Below are 22,097 nucleotides of genomic sequence, written 5' to 3' on the forward strand. Positions count from 1 at the left end.
ACATTTTCTTTGGAAAGCTCTAGTGCCCTCATGCTTCAGAGGAGATATTTGAAATTTGGCAGGAAGGTGCTATTTGCGTCGCCTTGAAAATCTGCCTAAATTTGGCCAAGTAACAAATCTTTGGAAAATTGCATTCCTCTGGAAAGGAATCTATTTTTATCAGCTTGATTCTAACATTAATTCTGTCCATCCTTGGTGTGGAGCTCAGTCAGACAATAGTTGGAGCTGTAGTGGGGTATAGCTGTTTCTGTCTGAGGTCTACGTCTACACCTGAAAATGTAGAAACCCTCTCTCCTGTGTTCTCATGTTATTTGGTATTTTTACAGCAATCTCTGTTGTTTGAGGCACTCTGCTTTCCGGTTTACTTCTGGATCCTGGTCCACTAGTTGTCTGTACTGCATGCCATTAGCTGATTCTTGGGCTCTGCGATCAGCTTGTTCTCCCTTTTATGAGAATAATTCACTTCAGAGTCAATTCTCAAGTGATAGTGTTGAAGGACCATGCCTAGTGGAGGAAATCAAATTTAGCATGGCCTCACCTGTACTGTCTTCAGCAGGCCCCCCTCCCATTCAAGCCCACCACACATCTTCCTCCAGCAACCCGGGACGTGAACGATGTAATCCTGACACATTCTTAGAATCAGTCTGTGAAGAACACAGTCCTCACACTATTTAACTTTGAAGTGAAAAATCACAGCCAAATATGGGCTATGCCTTTTTGGGCCACAGGTGTAATACTTGAGGACCATGAGTCCTCACCCCCGCCTGTGGGGACCCGGGCAGGCTTAAGGAGAAAGCAGCCCTATCTGAAATTGGGAGGGGACATTTCTCTGAAACTTTGGGTAGAATACAGATTTTCCAAGTGTGTCCCCTTTTGTCTTTGGTACATATCTGACTCTTGCTGATGAAAAACATCCTGTTGTCCCAGGGAGCTTGTTGGCAATGGGCTGTAGAGCTATATAGAGGGATAGGAAAGGATCTCGCTAATGTCTTTTTCTTCAGTTTAAATTGGGATGCAAGTTGTGATACTTGTTAAACATTCAAAAGTTAGGAAGTGCCTGAAATAAGTTAGCAGCCTGTATTTGTCCCTTCTGCAAATCAATGCATCACGCGGTCCCTTGGGTCCACACGCACAGTTGTGTGGCTGTGGCTGCCTGTGGACAGGGGAAGGTTGTGTGATCAGAGAAGAGGCTGGGCCTCCTGCCTTGCTTAGTTTTGAAGTTTGAAGGTGCTCTATGAACGAGGAAGAAAGGTAGGATGAAGAGAAAGGAGGATTTTTTTTTCCCCGTTGCAAAATGGGATTCTTTCTCTCCTTTTTTGCCACAAAAGCTGAGTGCAATTTCAGGCGAGTCATTTAAATCAAATCTTTGACACGTGGTTGGAGCTTTTGTGTTCCTCTCTTTCTCTTTGCTCAGCCAGGGGTTCTCAAAACTGAAGCTGCGTTTTCACGATCTGGTTAAGCTGACCTGAATGTGGGGCTGACGCTGAAAGGACATTTCGTCCACTCCTGATTGCATGTTCCCACCAGTTTCCCCATGCTACCACGGGCCCTTGGTCTGGGGAACAGGTCAGGGACACATTTGCCCAAATAATTTTTTCTGGGGTTTTTTTGGGCCAGGCTAGTTTTGGAGATGAACTGATCCTGTTCACTTGAACAATTTATTTAAGTGTTAGCGCTGGCATAGGGGACAGTCAGGACTCGTGGCCAAAGGAGGGAGGGAAGCTGGAAAAGTCCCTTTCACTGGGAGCCAGCACTTCTACTGGCTTGAGCTGGTTGTGAAAGTGCATCTTGACATGCAGAGCTGCTGTGTATTCACAGCTGTGAATGAAGTCAATGGAAATTGTATTTTGAATATGCTAAATATTCTGAAAAAATAAGGTTTAACTGTATCACTAGATATCCAAAAGTGGTAAGTACTTTTGACCTTAATCTTTTTTTTTTTTTTTTTTTTAAATGAGGCTAAGGATGATTTCTCATTTCACTTGAGTGTTGAAAAATAAATTCTCTGTCTCTTGCAAATACTTACATGCTTATGGTCAAGATTTGTAGAGATGAATCCAAAAGGAAACTGAGCTGCTAATTCAGTATGTTAAAATAATATACCTAAATAGTACAAGGCAATGTACTGAGCAGCAGAGACTAAACTGAAAACTGAACAGCAAGTGAAGAACATTTGGTGCAATAAATGGAGCCAGAAGTCCAGGTGAAAATGCCATGTATGATCGTAACACACACATACACTCACCAACTTAAAGCACAACCCATCTTAATTTTTGCCTTTCTCTTTCTTTGTGATCATCTTTTGCTTTTTTGTTATCATATTTGTGAGTAGTGACAATGTTGAAAACCATTCTAAAATCTAGAGATTGTTTGAAAGCAGGACCCAAATGTGAACTCTTCTTAAACTAAAACTATCTCTAGCTTTTCTTACTAAGGGAGTTTGTCAGGTAGTAGGAGCGTTGTTATATTATTTTTGGAGTTTTGCCTTTCACAGCATTGCACATTGAATTAAGGCTTCATTCATACTGTACTACAGGACTTGTATTTTGTACAAATTATGTTTATTTTAGAAAGCATACAGGGTATTGCCATCACACTCCTAAACACATTAACAGTTAATATTTATTTGTGCATAATTTGGGCAAAGTAAACATGAGACCTCTCCAATAAGTTTTAACTATGTGCTGCCAGGCTCTGAAACAATTTTTGAATTGTTCTTTGCTTTTTTGATTCAGTGACACAATTTTCATTTAAGAAGACAAAGAAGTAAAAGGGATGATACTCCTTGGTTTTATTGTGTTTCTTGGGCACTATGCAAATGTTATTCACTGTGGTCTTTCTTCACTATTGTAAATTTTGAATAAATGAAAGTGGGTTTTTTCATGTACTTCATGTAATGTATTTTCATGAGGGCTAATAACTGGAACTGCCAGCGCAACGGCTTAGTGTCCAAACAGCTAAATGTGAATAAAGTACTTTCCTTCAGGGTTAGTACAGGTAAAAGGGAGTTTATACATCTTCAGATGAGTAAAGCAAGTCATTTTCCCCAGCAGAAATCTTGGGCAGTCTCTATCCAGTGTTGTTATTTTCATTTAAAGGTTTCCTTTGTTAGGCTCTGTGCAGGCCAGTTCCCATTTCCATGGTGACCATGCCGAAATGCAGACAGGACACAGGCTGGATTCTCGTCAGCGTAGCCATGCACTTGCATACCAACACACGTTATCTGTTTGGCTTAGGACATTTCCATTAGCAGTTCTAATGTTTAAGACTTTTTCACAAAGTGATCTCTGGCCCTGTGATACTGCGCTGTGTTAGGATTTCAGACCCTGTACAGCGGGAGAAAGCTAGTTGATGGGCTTATGTTTTGTGTAAATAAATTGGCTGAACTGTTCCTGCTAAGTTAGTCGAGGACATCAGAGAACAGTCTCAGCCTTGGTTTTTATGTCTGTTAAAAAAGATAACGGAGAAAGTTTTTTATTTATAAACATTTAGGTGAAAGACTGACACGCATCTGTGCTAAACAGTTACATGAACACACCCCCTTTTGAAGGCACTGATAAAAGGATAATAAAAATAAATGAATGTGAATTACAGGGGATAATGTGGACCTTCTGTCTATGTTAGCTGAGTGTGAGTGTGTATCCCGGTAAAGCAATATGCGATAACTTTCTTCCTGCTCATGCTGCACTCAGTTTCTGGAGGTGGAGAATATTAAAGGCATCAGTGGAGTCAAAACAAGCTGTGTGAGCATTTCCATCACTTCCAAATCAGGATGGGAGTTCTGAATTACCAGATAAACTCAGTATTCTGAGTGCTAGTAATTGTTTTTTTCAGTAAGTCCCTGATAGCATTTTGGGATCTTCAGCGGATTAATTTAGTTTTATTTTCTTCTGAAGATGCATATTCTTTGAAAATCTAATAAGGCTTCCATATTTTTCAGGAGTTAAAAAGTGGATATGCAGGCAAAGAAGTAAGATAAACACAGACTCTTTGAATGCCATACAAGCAAACACATTTTGTGTATAACCGAATGGCATCTGCATGGTTGAATGTCACACATGATGAATGTCACGGATTCTTTTGTCCCTTTCAAATTACTGGTAGACAGGGTGAAGGGCTTGGAAGTTATGCACAGCCCTGGTGGAATTCTGTTGCCTTGTTCCTGATTTATTTTACCCTTTTAATCCTGTTTCCAAGTTCACCATTCTTCTTTTGTTTCATAAAGACTATTTTTTTAATTATACGAATCTCCTTGGCTAGTATGATTGGTTATTTTTAAAGAACAGATAATACAGAAATCTTGAGGAAAATTACTGTTAACAACAGACTTCTGGAAGGGACCGCATTGCACAGTGGCGATAATACCTGAGGAAATAACGGAGTTTGAGAATGGGGGGGAGGGAGGGAAGGCTGAATTAGGTTTTTACCTTATATCTGTCTACCAGTCTGTCTATCTGCCTGTCTGTCTATCTGCCTGTCTAGCTACCTGTCTCAAATATAAGTGATGCTCATACAAGAAAGCCAGCAGCAGTTGGTGCTGTATTAAGGCTGCGGCACAAAGCCGTATGGAGTGAGTAAGTGGTAAAACAGTGGATGCCGAAACTGCCTGGATTTACTGGATTACCCAGTAAAGAGCTACCTCAGCCGACTGCAAGGGCAGACTTCTTATCTGACTGAGGAATAGTCGACCTGCGCTCAGCTCACATAAATGTTGTGCAGCGGTGGGTGTCGCTACGAGAAGTTGTGAAGCTGGGACTTTTTTTGGGGATGTGCTTGTGCCACGCTCCGTGCTGCCTGGGGAAGGGCAGCTGCCCACGGGTAAAGGAGCTGGATTAGCTAACGGGGTGCCTGCCTTCTCCTCGTACGCAGCAGTCACTTCTCGTCACTTCTCACTTCTTGTGACTGTTGTCTCCACGTCTCCCTTCAACTGCAAAAGCACACTGGGGAGGAAATTCTACTTAATGGCATAATCTGCTGTAACAACAAATCAGTAAATTACTGAACTTTAAGCCTTGGTTCCATTCTGTTAGTGAGCTAAAGTGTACAAATCAGGGCAACTTGTGTCAAGAGTTAGTGGCCTGGTTTCTTAATAGCAGCATGCTACAATAAGGAAAGTAAAACATAGAAGAATCCACCTGATAGACACCTGTCTGAAGCAGAAGCAAGTGGGGTATCTTGTCCCTAATTTGTCCTAGATGGTCACGAAGTACCATGGCAGTGGAGAGTGTGTGACTCAAATGTTTCTGTGCTTGTATCCTCATTTGCATTTTCTATTTGAGGAGAATGGTAATTGCTAACTGAAGAAAGGCACAACATTTTATTAAATAGTTTTTCATCAATTCAACTTTCTTAACTGTGTATTCTAATAGGACAGTAAGAAGAGTGCTCTAATAATGAACTCGAGAGCGATTTAATCCAGTATTCCTGCTGTGTAGTATAAAATTCACTTATCTTTATGTGCAGTACTTCAGATGCTTATAGAACTGATGTGATTTATTATAGATACTAAACACAGATTTAGCTGTAATATCTCAAATGAGAATTTACCTAACTTTTCCTAAGTGAAAAAATGTAAGTGACCTGACGCTTCGTTTAACTATGCCCATGAAATAGAGTTCCCTGAAATACATATAGGTCAAATTTAGAACAGCAGAAATGACTGAAAATGAAGTAACTCTCTTAATAAGATGGGCAAAACAATAAACAGAGGAAAAATCCAGCAGTACTGTTTGGATAGTAGTCCTGTAGTAGCTCTGCTAATAATAGTTATTCATTTGACTCTAGCCAAATATCCTTCCATTTCACTGTCTCAGCTCTCTCTTTTTGTTTTTGTTTTCTTTTCCAAACTGCCCAGTGCTAGTTCATCATATTAAACAGTAAAAAAAAAATACGTTAAGAGTCTCTGGAGTTGCCTTTCTGAGAAGCTGACAGCTACAATAGACTTTGCTTCTCTGAAGACAAAAAGCAACTGTTCTGCTTTTGTGGAAGCAAGTATTATCTCCAGAAAACTCTTCTTAAATGTACATGGACTCGCCTCTCTGACCGCAAAATGTACAATGGCTGCATTTTACAAAAAAAAAGATAACTTTTTTCAAAACTCTGACTAGAGATAGCCTGTCAGCCACCTGGCCACAGGCATCTGGATATGCCAGAGTCTGGTGCGCGGGCTGGAAGAGTACACGCTGCAGCCCCACTTCACCTGAAACCTGGTCTCCCCGCCCCACAGTGCAGAGCTAGGTGCCTCGGACTCCGCAGAGACATTTAGGTGCCTTTAAAGTGCATGAAAAATATTTGCTTGCAAAGCGGGAAGGCTCCTGCAGTGCAGCAGTGGGTTGAGGGGGGTGTTTGAACACCATCCTTCTTGGGCATCTGCATGAGGTGCCTCATTCCCTGAGGTCAAGGAGAGAGGTGTCTAGTTCAGCTTTTTTTCAAGAAGCAGCTGCTTGAGCAGAGTTGGTAATAGTCACCTGGGAAACGTGGGCTTTGTTCTCCCTTGAGTCTCATGGCAATGTAGACTTTGTCTCCAACTTTCCAGAAGCATCTATGCTACCAGGCAATACAATAGTCAGAGAAGCACTCTACCGCTGCTATTGAAACCAGGTCTAGGCTCATCCCGGGATGCCTATTCGAGTTTCCAGGCAGACAAGCAAGGACATGTCTTGCCTGTGGCCTAACGACTGGGGCACTTAGCTGGGAGGAGAGGAGTTCCGAGTTGGCCCTTTTGGACTGCTCATGCAATTCACATTTGGTAAATAGGCAGTGCATGAAAAGAAGTTATTTAGCTATTTAGTTAGATCATTTAATTATTTAGAGCAGAAATTATTTAATCAGTAAGCATTCATCGTCTCTGGCCGTAATACCAGAGTGGGTCTACAGTAGGGCAGGTTACCTGGCTCTCAGACAGGGGTGCTTCTACACCTGTATCACATTCTAAATGGTTATGCGACTTTGTGCTATGAAACCTAGGTGACAGATAATTTTAAGTTCATTCTGGGTTAGGCAGCTACTGAAGACTGGGCTTCGTGGATTGTTTTCCTGATTTTAATGAGCCCAAATTCTGCTTAGGCCCTGTCTGGTACCAGAATTGATCATTTCAATGTGCATTAAGGAGGAATATCAAGTGAATGATTTGGACCACCTACATACCATTCAGTCTGCCAGGCCATGAGCTCCCTTTACAATCAGGGGAGAGAAGTAGTGGTTAAGTTTGCTATAGGAAAAGAAAAGTTCTGATAATTATAGCTCTTCCAACTATTGTATTATATATCCTGTGGTGCATTGGAGGTTTTCTTATTGCAGGAAGCTGATGCAGCAAACTTTTTACAGCTGAGGCTGTTCTTGTTTCTGGGGCTGTGGGTGTAGAGCACAGAAAGCTGAGCTCCCAGCTAGCTCTTGAGAAGCTCTGCGGGAGGAACAGGGTCCTGCACGCAGTGTCCTAAACGGTGTGATGGCAGGGCCACTCTCGAGCTGCTGCAGACCTCGCGCTGCAGGCTGTGACACTGGAGCGGCAGAGGGATCGATGGCAAAGGGGAGTCCCTCAGCCTTTTTCTCATTTAGCCTTCTCAGGTCACATTTAACAGTGATATAATATGATATAATACACTACTATGTTATAATACACGGAAATTTTCGTGTAGCCTAGAGTGCGATATGGGTAGGGAAATACAGATGCCTTCAGTTGCTTTCCCACCTTCTTGATACCTGTGTGCAAACGTGCGTTTTCATCTGTGTACAAAAATATTCTCATAGCAGCTGAGATGAGAAAATGTAGCACATGTGGTATAGAGATAGCAGTCACATTGGTTTATGTGTGATGACATGCATTTCCTTTCTTAGAGTCCTAACGTGGGTCATGCTTCTCTGACTGTATTTGGAAATATTGCCAGTTTAAAAAACAGGGCCAACAACTGATAATGTGGACACAAGGGAAGAGAATTTGCTGGGGTGAAATGCTGCTGGATTGAAAGTTGGTTTTATCACAGGGAAGCACATGAAGGTTTTTTTATTGCTTGTGAAGCCAGCAACCAAACTGCATATAAAGCATGTAACTGTGTACAGCTTGTTAGCCTCATGTACTTTTAATCTCTTTGTGGTATCATTGAGGACAAATTGTGGTAGTCTAAGGAGAAAGTTGAAATAATCCTGTTTGTTGTACCAAGATAAAAGAAAAGAAAAACTGCAGGTCAGTTTAAAAAGATGCAATTTATGTGAGTTTTCTGTAAAAGAAAGCTTTTGCCACTTCACTTAATGATGGAAACATGCCAGGATAATTAATTTGAGTAGGCTTGAATTCTTGCTGTCTTTATTTAAAACACATAGGAAGTTGTCGGTCCTGCAGGAACTGCTCTTAAGCATTACTTTGAAATCAGCCTTTGTGTGTACAGTAGGCTGTTGAGATTTCTTAACTCCAGATAAGAAGCAGGTTTTTTGCCAAAGAGGGCAATGTGTGGGCCACAAATAAGGAGTTATCAAGAGAAAGACAACTCTTTTGCAGTAACTAGTGCACTTGTGGGTAAATTTAATTAGATCCCTTACTCTGCAGCAATGCCAGAACAGAAGAATAGACATCGCCTAGTCCTGTTATCCCAGTCTCTCCAACTTTTCATTCACAACGTATGTGTCGTATCATGTTCGGGATGCTTTTATAGCAGGTTATTGGTAACTCTTCAGTGCAGCTTCTTGGATCCTGAACAGTTGTAACTGAAAGGCAGTGACTCAGGCTTTCACACACTCGGAGGCTTTCAGGCTGGAAGCTGACCTACTTCCAGGAAGAAGCAGTCGGCCAACTAAGCCAAGAAAACTTGTTGGAGGGAGGGAGAGGAGGGGAGGAAGACAGGCGGGAGGGAGGATTTGTTACTAAATGAGGCATTGTTTTTCCTTTCTTCTGGGTGGGTTTGTTTTGGTTTTGTTTGGGTTTGGGCTTTTTTTGGTTTTTCTGTTGGGTTTTTTTTTTTTGGTGGCTTATAACTTATTTCTACACTAAATGTTATGGTCTTTGTTAATTATTAAATAGCTTGAGATATTGTAGCTGATGTGAAGAAAACGTCGGTCTCAAGATAAAAGAAAGTAACCCAAACAGATGAAGTGGTAAAATGGAGACTTGCCTTTTAAGGCTTCTGTAAACACAATGAAGTATCAACGAAGTAATTAACGTGAGGATTATAAAATACTCTGACTTTTAGTGCAAAAAATCCAGTGTCTTGTCAACCGCATTCTTTGCTTCTTTTGATTCCTCTCAGAGGTTCACACTGTCTTTATTTAGAAGGTTGTTCTCAATAACAAATTTGTTAGATTTAAAATAAAAACAGACTAACTATAACGATAAAACTGATGTTTCAGTACATGAGCTGAAGATATCTACTTGCCTTTGGGAGAATTTACTGATATTTAGATACTAAGAAAAAATGGCAAAAAAATAGAGAAGTAGATATACAGGAGAAAACGAATGAGAAAATATTTTCTACTTGTATTGACTTATTGGGTAAAGGTTAATATACCTTTCCAGATTGAATTCTAAGTAGTCCTCTATTTTCCCTGCATTAAGTGGGTTGGATTCCACATAGCCCTGACCACATATACTAAAGATATACCAAAAACGTGTTTTATATTTATGATCATTTACAAAAAAGCCCCAAGCGGTGCAATCAATATAGAATTATTTGTTTTACATGAAAAGAACTTGACTTGATATCACTACCTGTGTATGCACACAATGCATGTACCAATACAGTAAAGTGGATCAGGCTGAAGACTAATATGTTAGCAAAAAAAAAAGTGTTTCCTGCTTTGGCCACATTTGTTCCCTGAACAAGCTCATTGCAGTGAGAATTGCTCAGTGGCTTCTGAAAGCCACAATGAAGACTATCTGTACTACAATTCAATAGAATAAAGTAACTGCATGCTGCTTTTTTTTGTTCTTTATGTGTTCACAGTCTTGTCAATAAAATCTTCAAAACAACTTATTGTGAAAGCTGTTCAAATTATGGGTTGCTCATTCTGTAAGAGTAGTTGACTAATTACAGTTGGATTATTGTTTTGATAACATAGATTCTGAAAAATACGGGAGTAACTTTACTCTTACACCAAAATGTTGTTGCCTTTTAATATAAAGCAGTAAAGTTACACTAAATATGTTTAATATGAAGCAAATACTACTTGACCGCCCTCTTTCATAACCTTATTACTTTCCCTTCCTGCCTTCATTCCACCTTCTGCCTAATATTTCAAGGACAGTAGGTGATTATAGTGCAAAGGGTATCTGTAGATGCCTGTACTCTGTTTCTGAGTGAGCCAATCTTCAGCAAATTTTTGCAGAGGGATGAAAAAAATAACCCGTTGGGTACTGGAGTGAGAAAAAAGTGCTTTTACAAGTTCCCTCACAACGAAGGAGAGCCAGTGTGACCTTGCACAATACAGAACACCAGAAAATCCACCCCAAAAAGAGCGCTTAGAAATACTGCATTCATGGAGAAAGCTTGAACCAGAGAGCACAATCTGCTGTGAGATGAAGCCAGCGTAAAGCAGGACTTAGGAGTTCTCTCACCCCTTTCCTTTCTCTGTCCCCAGCAGGGTCTGACAGGCTTCAGGGCCCTGCGGATGTGTATTCTTTGGAGGAAGAAATCTTTGAGACCAAGGGGAAAATTTTCTTTGTGGAATTTGTAGTGACTCTCTTGGAGCGAAGTAACATAAAGGGCAAAGTTAAAGCCCTCTTCTGGAAAGAATAAATACTTCAAAAAATGCAAGACGGAGCAATTAAGGCAATGTAGGCTGTACACATCTTACTGGCTGCCAGTCTACGAAACTGCTTCAGGAAACAGACAATAATCCAGTGGGATTTTCTTGATATTTTTTCCAAAACAATTCATGCACTAAAAAGCCCATGCAAGAATGCATGTTACACAGTCTTGGTTTTACCGTAACGCCAGGTCATGGCCTTGCTCTTCTTTAGTGGCTACATGCTCACCCCCTTCCACCCCCAAATCCCCCAGCTTTGGGTGATGACTTTGGGTTTGTCAGGGCCCGCTGCCCTGATGGAGGGGCACAAAGGGGCCGTGGCCGTAGCTGTGCCCGTGCCCGTGCTGCCGAGCAGAGGGAAGCTGCCCACGGGGGCTCTTTCTGTTCCCGTTACTGGCGTGACTGCTCACTCACAAAGACAAATGGTTGCTTAGCTGCATTATATAAGAAACCTTTTCTGGTTTATAGCTAATACCATTAAGGGAAAAAAAGTGGTGAAGTAATGTAAAGTACATTTACATTACATTTACTGTTACTGTAAAGTTCCTGCTGTCAAGGTTAACTCTAAACAAATGTAAAACTAATGTTTAGCATGAGGTGGATCCTTATAGACTCAGTGGTCAAGATCTGTCCTGTCTTCTTTTTTCTTTATACTGTGATTGCTAGACCTGTTTGATGCAAGCTATAAATAACAGCAGCAGTGAATGCCTCTGTTTGACTGGATGTTTTAACGACAGATGAGAGTTGACATAACTGAGTCTGTATGATTATGGGATTCTGTCATATATTGCCATCTTATTGGAGCATCAACTTTGCGATGTAAAACAAAGTAATTGAAAATTCAATTTTGCTATTTAGACTGAAAACAACATGACACGTTTATGACATGACATAAAATGCAGACTAATAATACTTTAGTATATTTTATTAAAGTTTTGTAAACTTATTTCGCAAACCAAGTAATGAAACACACAAAATCTGATTTCATTTTTTTCTCATCCAATCAAACAATCTTTTTGTTATACTGATTAACCTGAACAAGAGGTTACAATCAGACAACTATTATAGTCATGACATGAAATGACTGATTACCCAACAGACATTTTCTGCTTGCTCACTTTAAGCTGTGAGCTTTCCTTAAAAAATCAAAACAGTTATGAACTGGGCTGTTCATAAAGAAATATGAGCTATTACTTCAATAAACTTGTTTCAGCTTGTACTTCAATGGCAGCAAACAGAAGGCGTTATAGCCATCATTAGACATGTCATTTATAGTTATGGAAGAATTCCCACACGTTCAGGCTTAAAGGTGCACAGTCAGAACATGTATTATTTTTCGTCCTAGTAGGAGCAAGAAAATGGTGGTGCAGAAGTCTAAAAGCAGCTATAATCCTACACTGCAGCTCCTGTGGTATACGTTGCAATAATGCAGTTGCTGGAATTTCTGGGAATTCCCAGAAAAAAACCAAACCACCATGCAAAGAGATAGTGGAGTTTATTGGAAAGCTTACAGTTCCTTTTATCCCATTAAGGATTTTTTCTAACTTTTCTTGTCTGAAGCTTTATGTTAGAAGCTACTCTGCTGAATGAAGCTATCCTATTTAAACCAAAGCGCCTGTGCCCCCTACCCAATTGGCAGAGAGGAACTGCTGCTTTTGAAGTCTTCAGAGGGTCCTTCAGAAGCTTTAAGCTTGTATCTGGCTTCCTTTGTTCCATGCGGTCTGTTTATTTGACTGTAAATAAAGTGCCATTTACAGACAGAAGTTAGGAAGTGGATTTTTGCTTGCCCGACTAATCTCCCATCGTGATCGTTAGGTCACAAAGTAGAAGTCTGTCACCAAAAGCTATTAAAATCCAGATAGTGAATTAGGTTTTTTTTTTATTTCAAGATTCTTAAATTATCAAAGTTCATTGCCTGAAGGCAGCAACAGATACTGAATCTTTCCAGCCTAGAATATACAGTACTTTGAACCTAGATGCTTCAATGATTGGCACCCTTTTAACGCATAAGAGACCCTCTTATTCTGGCACAGGCTTAAAATAGGTTTGAAGCAAACTTAGCATTTTCTCTTTTTTTGGCTACAAATGCTTGAATTTCTCATTCTGAATACTGTATTTAGATAGATGTACAAAATGGATAAAAGATGTCCTTATAGTGTAAGCACTATATAAGATGGAGGAAAATGGCAGGAAAATGCCTAGTATATTACTGCAAGCCTATACTTGTTAGGCCCAAACCCATTAAGATTTGCGTGGAGTAGATCTAAAAATCAAAAACCTGCTAATGGTTATAAAAATGTGGAATTTAAAATGACTGTGATTAAAATATGCTGAAACTGTGGTTCACTTTATTATGTTCGTGATCAGTCAAAGTGTATTTGCCAAGCCTTTCTAATTTGATTTTGCAAAGCAGTCATGAATGGGAGGAAAAGCTGGTCCATAGGATATTGTAGATGACAGTGTGTCTTCAGGGGTGGGTTTGATTTTTTGCGCTTTTCTTTTTGCTGTCCTGGACTATCTGCCTGGCCAGAAAGTGAGGATGATAGAAGCAGTTTTGAGAAGAGACCTGTGGCCTGTCAAACAGTTTTCTCGTTATTGCAGGTAGAAATTCTTGCCCTCAAAGAGCAGTGCTGTGATGCTGCAGTAGTGCAAATGATTAACAGGAATAAAACCAAACCCCAGTGGTAAATGGGAAGGACAAGTGAAACGGTTCAGTGAGGAGATGGGATGGGAGGCTGGTGAGAAGAAAAGAGCATTGCTCCCCTAAGACGTGATGAGGCCCAGAGAAACTGCAAGGAGCTGAAGCATCTTCAGGCTGGGCCAGGCAGTGTCTTTGCTCCTTGGAATCAGCCCCCATCTTGGAGAAAGCAGGACCACAAGAGCGGCTGTGGAAGGTCCAGGGAAGGATGCTGCATTGCCTGTGGGAGGGCGAGGGGGAGAGGTGGACAGACGAGGAGTAACCCAGCGCATGTTGTGTTGACCCATGTCTGACTCATCACAGCACCCAAGGGGAATTTGAATCAGCACAGGGACTTCCCTTCAGGCTGTTGGTTGTGTTATCTGGTCTCTCTAGTGTTATCCAGTTCTGGAAATTTTTGCCCTGGCCGTAGCATTTAATAAAACTCTCCCCTTGGACACAATTTGAAAGATCCTCCGTGCATTTGCACCGAAGTTGGCCAGTGGACTTAGTCAAAAGACATTTAGCAATGTTACCACTTGGCGAGAGGTGTGATTTACTAAGAACTGTGTAACAGTGTCCAGGCAGTCAGGAGTTTTTCTCTAGATGTCATTGAATTTGGGGTCACACTGGAAATGTTTATAATTCTAGGATACTTTTGGCTCTTGACTCAAAAGCAAAAGTTTGTTTCCATGTGCACCATATAACTTGGAGACATAGTCGTCTTCTGTATTTACATGCGGGATGGCATTGCAGTATAGTCTCCTGTGGCCTTTGAGAATGGGGCACTGCTAAATTGTGCTTGATTTCTGGCTGAGGATAATATAATTTGGAAACCACAGACCCTAAACTAAACACAGGATGTGAAGTGAGAAAAATATTTTGATACAATGCAGTATATTAGATCACAAAATTATGACTGTTGGTATCTATCTCAGCTCCTCTTTTCCCTCTCCCCAAAACCCAGACTTGAGCAATGAATATATATGGTTGTGTCAACAGTACTGCAAAACACAGAGTGATATGTCTGTACCCGTTGTGTTCTCCAGTCTTAAGTAACATGACTCAGGAAATATATTTATCTCTAAGGATGTTTCTCAAGGAACTATACTTTTAGCAAAGGGTGACTGCTCACTTTCCAGAGGCCAGCTGTAGATAGTGGTTGTTTGAAATAACTAATATATGATTTCCTGCTTTGAGTTTGTGCTAAAAAAGCAGTAACTGTGTGAGTTCTATTTAGTCTTCTGCTAGTAACGTGTGTGTTTCCTATTTTATGGGCAAAGGTACAAAATTCATTGAAAGTTTTTACATGTCGTGAACTTTGCCTGCAAACCTGCGGTTGTGATTTTAATGTTTTCAATATGATGTTGTTGTTGTTATTACTATTACAGCTGAGCTACTGTGACGGACTGCTTTATGCTAATATAATCCCTCTTAACCTCTCTTCTGAAGCTGGTTTGGGGACCTGGAAGAGAGTGATACCAACAATGAGTTCGCTGCCCATTAAAACTAGAGAAACACTTAGAATTTAAGCTTATATTTTTAAGATGCCAAAAATAGGCTCATGTCTCCTTAAAAGTTCCCTGTTATAAGGGATTATCATAAAGGCTGCCACTTTACTTCACAATGACTCATAACAAATAACTACGGTGAGGCGTATTTTGTGTGTAAAGCAGTTAAAACTCATTCTGTCTGGGCACACAGGAAGGGAGGGGAAATGTGAGGGATGTTGTTTAACCCATATGCAACTTCATGAACCTGCCTCACCTGGGAACCTCAGGCAGCAACTGTGCAGTGCAACCACAGGTCATGATTTCTTCTGTCAGTGACATTTTTGGAGGGTTCTCAGGAGCCCCAGGGTGTGTCTTAGCTGGGGTGTAACTTGTTCCTGAGATCCCATTGGTGTGTCAGTCCTTCCACCTCCAAGATGGGAGAGGAGTTATCTACTCCTGGCTATTAAGGGACTCTGTCCATTTTCCTGCAGCTTCTCTAGTAGGTGTTCTCCAGGATGTCCATCTGCAGCTTTTGATCAGAAAGCACTCAGGTCCTTTGTGAATGAGGAGTGGGCCCCCACGCCCACAGCAAACTGGTGCATTTAGGACCTTGTCCCCAGCCCACACTGCCAGTTCCCAAAAAAATGGAGTGACATATCCTTATTCCTAGCCACGCAAGTGCCCAAGGAAAAGCAATTAATGCTATGATCACAGCAAAGTGGAGTTTCAGTGTTAAGTGTCATGATTTATTAATGCAGTTCTATCTTGCTTGTTTATATTTCTAAGTTTTCCTGTTTGGACAACTGTTCAGACTGTTTGGACTGAAAACAAAAGCTTCTGGCCTGATAATGAAATTACTCAAAAATGTAGATTTTCCGATGCAGTCTGATTTGTGTTCCAGTGCTTCAAACATTAAGTTGCAGATAGACACCAGTATACAAACAGTATTAGCAGTTACAGTTAGTACATTTTCGTTTTAATGTATCTCAGCAGGCTGTTACGTGTTTGCTGTGCCATAAACTTAACTTATGCCTTAGGGTAAAGGAGGATAACAGATCTCTGAATCATATTTCTTGCCTCCCTTCAGCTAAAACATTCCCATTAGTAATGCCGCAACTTTTGTTAATGCAAACAGTGAACGCATCATTGATCTCTGCCCACAGTATTATAACACCTATAAACAGTGATAGACAGGCATTACACATGGGCAGATGGGTAATGCAGGGAAAAGGCTGGGTTTTTTCTTGCACATGTCGGAGGCTACATTTTCTTTTCTTCTATCGGGGGAGCTGGCACAGATGAAGAACCTTCTTCACTGGGATTAAAATTCTTCTTTAATTGCTTCTCTGATAATCATAATCTTTCTGTTAACAGGCATTCTTCATAACTGCTGTGAAGCCTACAATGTTGGGCTCCTAGAAGCAAAAATATTTTCCGGCCCATCAAGAGAGCAGTTTGGATATTCAGTTCAACAGTTTATAAATGAACAAGGCAAATGGTAAGCAGTTTGAACACCTTGTTATATGTCCAGTTAAAAAGTTAAGGAAAAAATGTTGCAACTGCTTTTTCTTTTATAATTCCAAATTTCATTTAAATGTGTTCCAGTTAATTCCTTTTTATATTAGAGTTATCTTTTTGCTAGTAAGTACTTACATTTTCAAAACAAAAGTGAAAATATTCTAAAGACCTATGCATGCGAATGTTCAGTTTTTTTTCCTTTACACAATGCTGTCTGAGGTCTTCCTTTCTGTTAATCTTTTACTTTCATCTCCAATACAAGTTTCCTCAGACTCACAATTGCTGTGGAATTTTAGCTTTCCTTTCGTTCCTTCTTTTGCCAATAGCATCTCTCTTACACATTGCGCATTTGTGGGATATTTTTTCATTTTAACATTGTTGAGGTTAAAACAAATGATTAGGGCTGGGAAGTTGTAATGATGAATATTAAAATTAAGTGAACTTAAATTTGTGTCATTTTGTGTCTGACATAGTATTGTCTTCGCTTCTCAAGGGACGGAATGTGTTTCATAACACGGTGGCTAGCAAAGGCCTTGTGTCCGCTGCATCTCTTCAACCATAAAATTTGATGAGAAGTCCGCTGTTGCCACAACATTGGGCTTGATGAGTAATTAGTAAAATATTTTTTCTAGTGCTGTTGGTTTCAAAAATAACTTTAAACTATTAAGCCAGAGTAAACCCATTTAGTGGAAAACAGAGTGTTTCCTCCTCTGCAGCCTCAGCAACTGAGCTTAAGGTGTCTTTCATGGTGAGGACTGTATGTCTATAACGAGTTCAGTCGTACTCAACTACTTTAAGTGGTTATTTGTGTATACATGGGTTTAAGTCTATAGCAGAAAGTCACACAAGTTATCTACATTATCGGAAGCCTAGATGGCATTTTAGATGTGTCATTCTCCGTAGATTGATACAGTGTCAGAACCAAATGTCGTGGTTTTGGCCGGATTGGCCAATCAGAATGACAGATGCCCCCCTGCCTCCTCCAAAGAGAGGAGAGGAAAAGATAAGGAGATTTATGAGTTTAGAGAAAGAACTGAACTACTTTACTGAAAATATTAAAAAATAATGGAATTATAAATAAAATAAATTTTATTATATTTGTGGTGGTTTTGTGTTTTATTTTTTTTAAATAATGCACACAAGAAAAAGCTCTATTGTCCTAAGGAAAAAAAAAACCCACAACCTAGAAATAAAGAGAACAAGAGAGTAAAACATGACTGACTTTTTATAATATATATATATATTATAAAAAATAATAATATTATTATTAATAATAATAAAGTATACAATATATACAAAACCGCATCCAGCTCCCAGGATGACGATCCCATCACCAGCAGGCACAGGGAAAGTCCCAGACTGGAGTCAGCAACGGACAGGAGCTGAATTCCAGATTTGGAGCCAGGAGTGCTCGGATTGGGATTAAAGGCAAGATGAACAGACAGGGTCCTCCTCGGACATCGGCCACTGAAGAAAGAGACTTGACCTTTGATCCCTCAGCTTTTATACTGAGCGTGATGCATACGGGGTGGAATACCCTGTTGGTCAGTTTTAGATCACCTGTCCTGTCCGCTCCTCCCTGCAGGTGTGACCCCTCTACGCTTCTCCGCTTCCGACCCTCTAACGGGGCAAATAACGAAGTGAGCTGACCTTGGTTATTATAGCAACAAGTCTAAGCAAGAGCCTCTGTGCATACCATTCCTTGGTATAATCAGGTCTTATCACTCCCAGACTGAACAGTTTCTGAACAATATGCTGTTAATTTCAGAGATTAGTCAGTTAGAAGAGGCCCAGCTAAAAAGCAAAATTACAAAACAGAAAATTGTTTCTGTTTTACCTCAAACCAGGACACCAAAATAGCCATAATCTAGCATCAGCAAATGCTGATGATGGACAGAGAGCAAGTAACTGAACTCTTTTCTGTAAGAGGAAAGTAAGATGTTAAAATCAGAAATCCATGAAAATGCATGTGAAAATGTTACAATTAAAGTTTGGAAAAGCCCGTACGAAAATATTGAGCTAGCTGAGACATTTGTGTATAGCCCTGCACAGAGATACATATGCAGAGATGTAAGATTACCTACATCCCATTGCATCTCTGGCATTACTGTGTTTGCCATCAGTGATCAGGAGGTAAAATAAGTGGAGAGCAGAGCTGTATCCTCCGAACTAGGAGCTTGGCGTTTCCTCTCCCTCCATTGGGTAGACTCCCAACCTATCCCCACTCCTCGCCTGATGTTGTGGTGGCTTCTCACTGCGTTTCTGTCTGCTTTAATTATGTGTTTAGTCACCCATAGATCAGAGCTCTCTTTTTTAAAACTTCTGTGTAAAGCCATTGAAGGAGAACAAGCATGTCTGCCTGAAGTGAAATGAATGCTTTGGCTCATACATGGAGAAACTATGTCTGGTGTTGTGTACTTCTTCTAAGTTTTTCAATAAGCTTGCAACAGGAGCACTAGGTTTCAGAGTCACTCAAGCTATTTATGTTTTGTATTTCCCTGTTTTATTTTAATTCCTATATAAAAACTCCTCCACTACCACTTTCTTGAATAACGAGTGGTGGAGCTTGGGAAAGAGTAACTTTGGATTAACTTCTCCTCTCTTCTCCCAACTATATGAATATTATGAATCTGGGAAGCTTTCCTGTAGATAGGCACTTCATCGTTTGTTCATTCACTGCACTGTGTCTGACCATATCTCCAAAAGTCAGGGGGATTTCATCAGTTCTTGGTTGAGTAACCATGACTTGTTAGAGTCTCTTCAGTGAAGAAAAGCTCTTTTCAGTCTTCCTCTCCAGAAATCATTAAGACAAGCTTAAAAAAAAAAAGTCAGTCATGTTTTACTCTCTTGTTCTCTTTATTTCTAGGTTGTGGGTTTTTTTTTTCCTTAGGACAATAGAGCTTTTTCTTGTGTGAATTATTTAAAAAAAATAAAACACAAAACCACCACAAAACACTCAAGATGTTCGGCATGGAGCTGCTTCCTCCTATAAGGAACGCAGAGGCAGCAGTCCATCTGCAGAGCACTTGTCGACATGGCTGAACTGGGAGTGAGAGAAACAGACTGAGCCTTGCTGGGGATGCTGCTTTCTGTCAGAGGGGAGCATTTATTACCGAGCGTATGCTTTTATGGAGAGATCGTCATCGTGCAGCAAGCGTGTGATGTGCTTGAGAACTCTGTTGAGGTGCAGCGGGGCTGCTGGCCACATCAAACGCTGATGGGGTGGCACCTCTCTCCAAGGGAGACGCTATCCAGAATCTGAGATCCACTAGAAATTTTATCACTTCCTAGACCTTGCTTCTTTTAATAAAATCACATGGCATTATATTAAATACAGCTTTAGAAATCCTCCTGTACTCTTCTCAAAGCACAGAAAAGAGAGATATAGAAAAAAACAGCAGATGCTAGTTATATTATTCAGCTGTATTTCTGGGAGGTACAGAGGCAATAAAGGCTATAGAAAATGATAAAAAGAAGAGAATTTTTGCAGAACTGGGACTGCATGCAGCAGTATGTCATCGCTTTTCCTTTGAGACGAGTTCAGAACGAAGCGGCAGGACAGTCCAGCCAGGCGTGTAGAGTATGGAGGGGGCTGGTACGTGTTGGGAAGCTATGACACAAACCAGCAAGGGAGCCCATTTTGTGTAGAGTCAGATGATCCAGGATAATTGGACACTGGTCTGCTGTGCATTGATGGCATGTGATGCTTGTAAATAAGGACAAACTTGCAAGTCAAACACAGCCCAAGCTTTTCACAGTGCCTGGTAGGAATTTTGAAGCAGGAGCTCTTTAGTGAACTCAAGGAAAATTGTGAACACCAAATAAACTCATCAATTAGAAAAGTTCAGGCACTGCACAAGTAATTAGCCACAACAGAAACATCATTCAGTTTACACTCTGGTTCATCCTGTCATGAGATCATCTGTATTTGGACCTTGAGACCAATTTCTCTGTTATTTTATAAGCATAATCTTTTAGAAAGGGGGATTCTACCCTGTCAAGTTTGTCTTGAGTGTGCATGCCCTGAACAGCATCTGATAGTACCTTCTGCAAAGATAACGGTACTTACTCTGTGCTGACACTTGGTTTTAAATCTGTCTCAGGTGTGGAAGATTAAATAGCTGTATATAGCTGTTAAAGTGCTTTTTCCTGCCCATACGTGTCTTCAGTCTGTAGATATATTGCACAACAGAGCTAAAATGTCAGTCTGCTGATGAGGTACTGTTTGGTATGAAGTTGCAGCCACCCTGCTCGGTTGTGTCTGTGTGATTAGGATTTGGAATTTTTGAATTTTGTTTTGGAGTTTATGTTACGGGATTTTTCTTTTTTAAAGTATTTTGTTTCATTCCATATTATGTCAGTAATGACACCTTAATATGCACTGCCCCTGCTGATGTATCACATAATTGTTGCAGTACTGGGTAGTTTTAAAAATCATTGCATGCCACTCACCGGTCATGAAAGCACAGCAGCCTTTCTCCTGAGGTGCAGTGTTGCTACTTCAGACTAAAATGATGTTTTGCTGAAAAGACACATTTCTGCAGCAACTTTTGTTGAAATCAATACATTTTCAAAACCTGATTTTAATGAGTAAGGTAATTTCTGCCAACTTTTTTTTTTTTTTTTTTAACAAAATGCTGCCATGGTTACAGCTCCATCTTTTCAGTGCCAGCACCGCTGCTAACACTGAGTTCCTTGCCCAGATTTTGCTTCCCTGACTACGTGCCCTACAGTTTGCCTTTTTCCTGCTTGGAGAAGCAGCTCTGGCTTCTGGCTTCTAGGCCTTTTAAGTCTGTCAGTCAAATTCTCTTGCCATGGCTCACTGAAGTTTTTGAAGTTTTGAGTCTTTTGTTCAAAGGATGGAAAGTTTTAGATGATGATAAGTGTTTTAGGGTGTGCAGAGAAGCATGTACGAGAGTGAAGAGTTTTCTGGTTTTCATATCTATTCATCGCTTCCTGTAATTGTAAGGAAAAGGTCCAGATGATTTAAGAGGTCCTTTCTACTTTTATTTTCCTATTTCCTATTAGCCATCTTTGTGTTTAAAAAAACACACTAAAGAGCAAATGCAAGAGAAGAAAAAAGAAAAAAAGAAACCAGAAGATATAAAATGTGCTCTAACAACAGCTGGGAATTTAGCCTTTTGCCATGAATTCTGATTTTTTCTGCTACATCACACTTTGCCAGTTACTAGCTTTGTCATGGTGTAATTTCCCAGAAATAATTCCTGTTGCACTTTGATCTGCCACTCCTGCAGTCTGTGTGGTATGGCAATGCTGCTGAACTTTATTTGACTTCATGTGGTTCCGTCGCTTTGTATACAATGTTGGAGACTGCTTAAGGAGCTGAATAATAAAATCAGTGGCAATATTACATGTTAATCACAATAGTATTGTGTAAAGACAGTCTACAAGGACACATACAGAAGTTTTGTAAAAATAAATATTTAACTCATGGCTGGAAAAGACCGTTAATTAATACACTGTACATGATACAGTTTATTTGGAAACAAGCATTTTCAAGTATTTTAGTACTCATTTGTTGCATTCTTTCCAGATACATTCTGTTTCACTCTGCTTCATGTGTATCCCGTTTAATCACAGTAAAAAAATATTTTTGTAGTTAGCAGGATGTTAGCCAGATACTGCCTTGCTTTCTTCGCTTCTGATGTTTCAGA

At 40.2% G+C, this 22,097-nt stretch overlaps 1 protein-coding gene across 1 annotated transcript in view; it reads left to right on the top strand.

Annotated features, from left to right (window-relative positions):
* The window catches only part of ITGA2 (integrin subunit alpha 2), a 70,700-nt gene that overhangs the window by 2,094 nt on the left and 46,509 nt on the right, over positions 1-22,097 (top strand). Inside the window, exon 2 of the mRNA XM_074569406.1 lies at positions 16,279-16,402. Within this exon, the coding sequence (XP_074425507.1) occupies positions 16,279-16,402 (124 nt within the window). The remainder of the gene's footprint in view (positions 1-16,278; positions 16,403-22,097) is intronic.

Source organism: Larus michahellis, chromosome Z (assembly GCF_964199755.1).
Source record: "Larus michahellis chromosome Z, bLarMic1.1, whole genome shotgun sequence".
In the NCBI taxonomy this organism is placed as follows: domain Eukaryota; kingdom Metazoa; phylum Chordata; class Aves; order Charadriiformes; family Laridae; genus Larus; species Larus michahellis.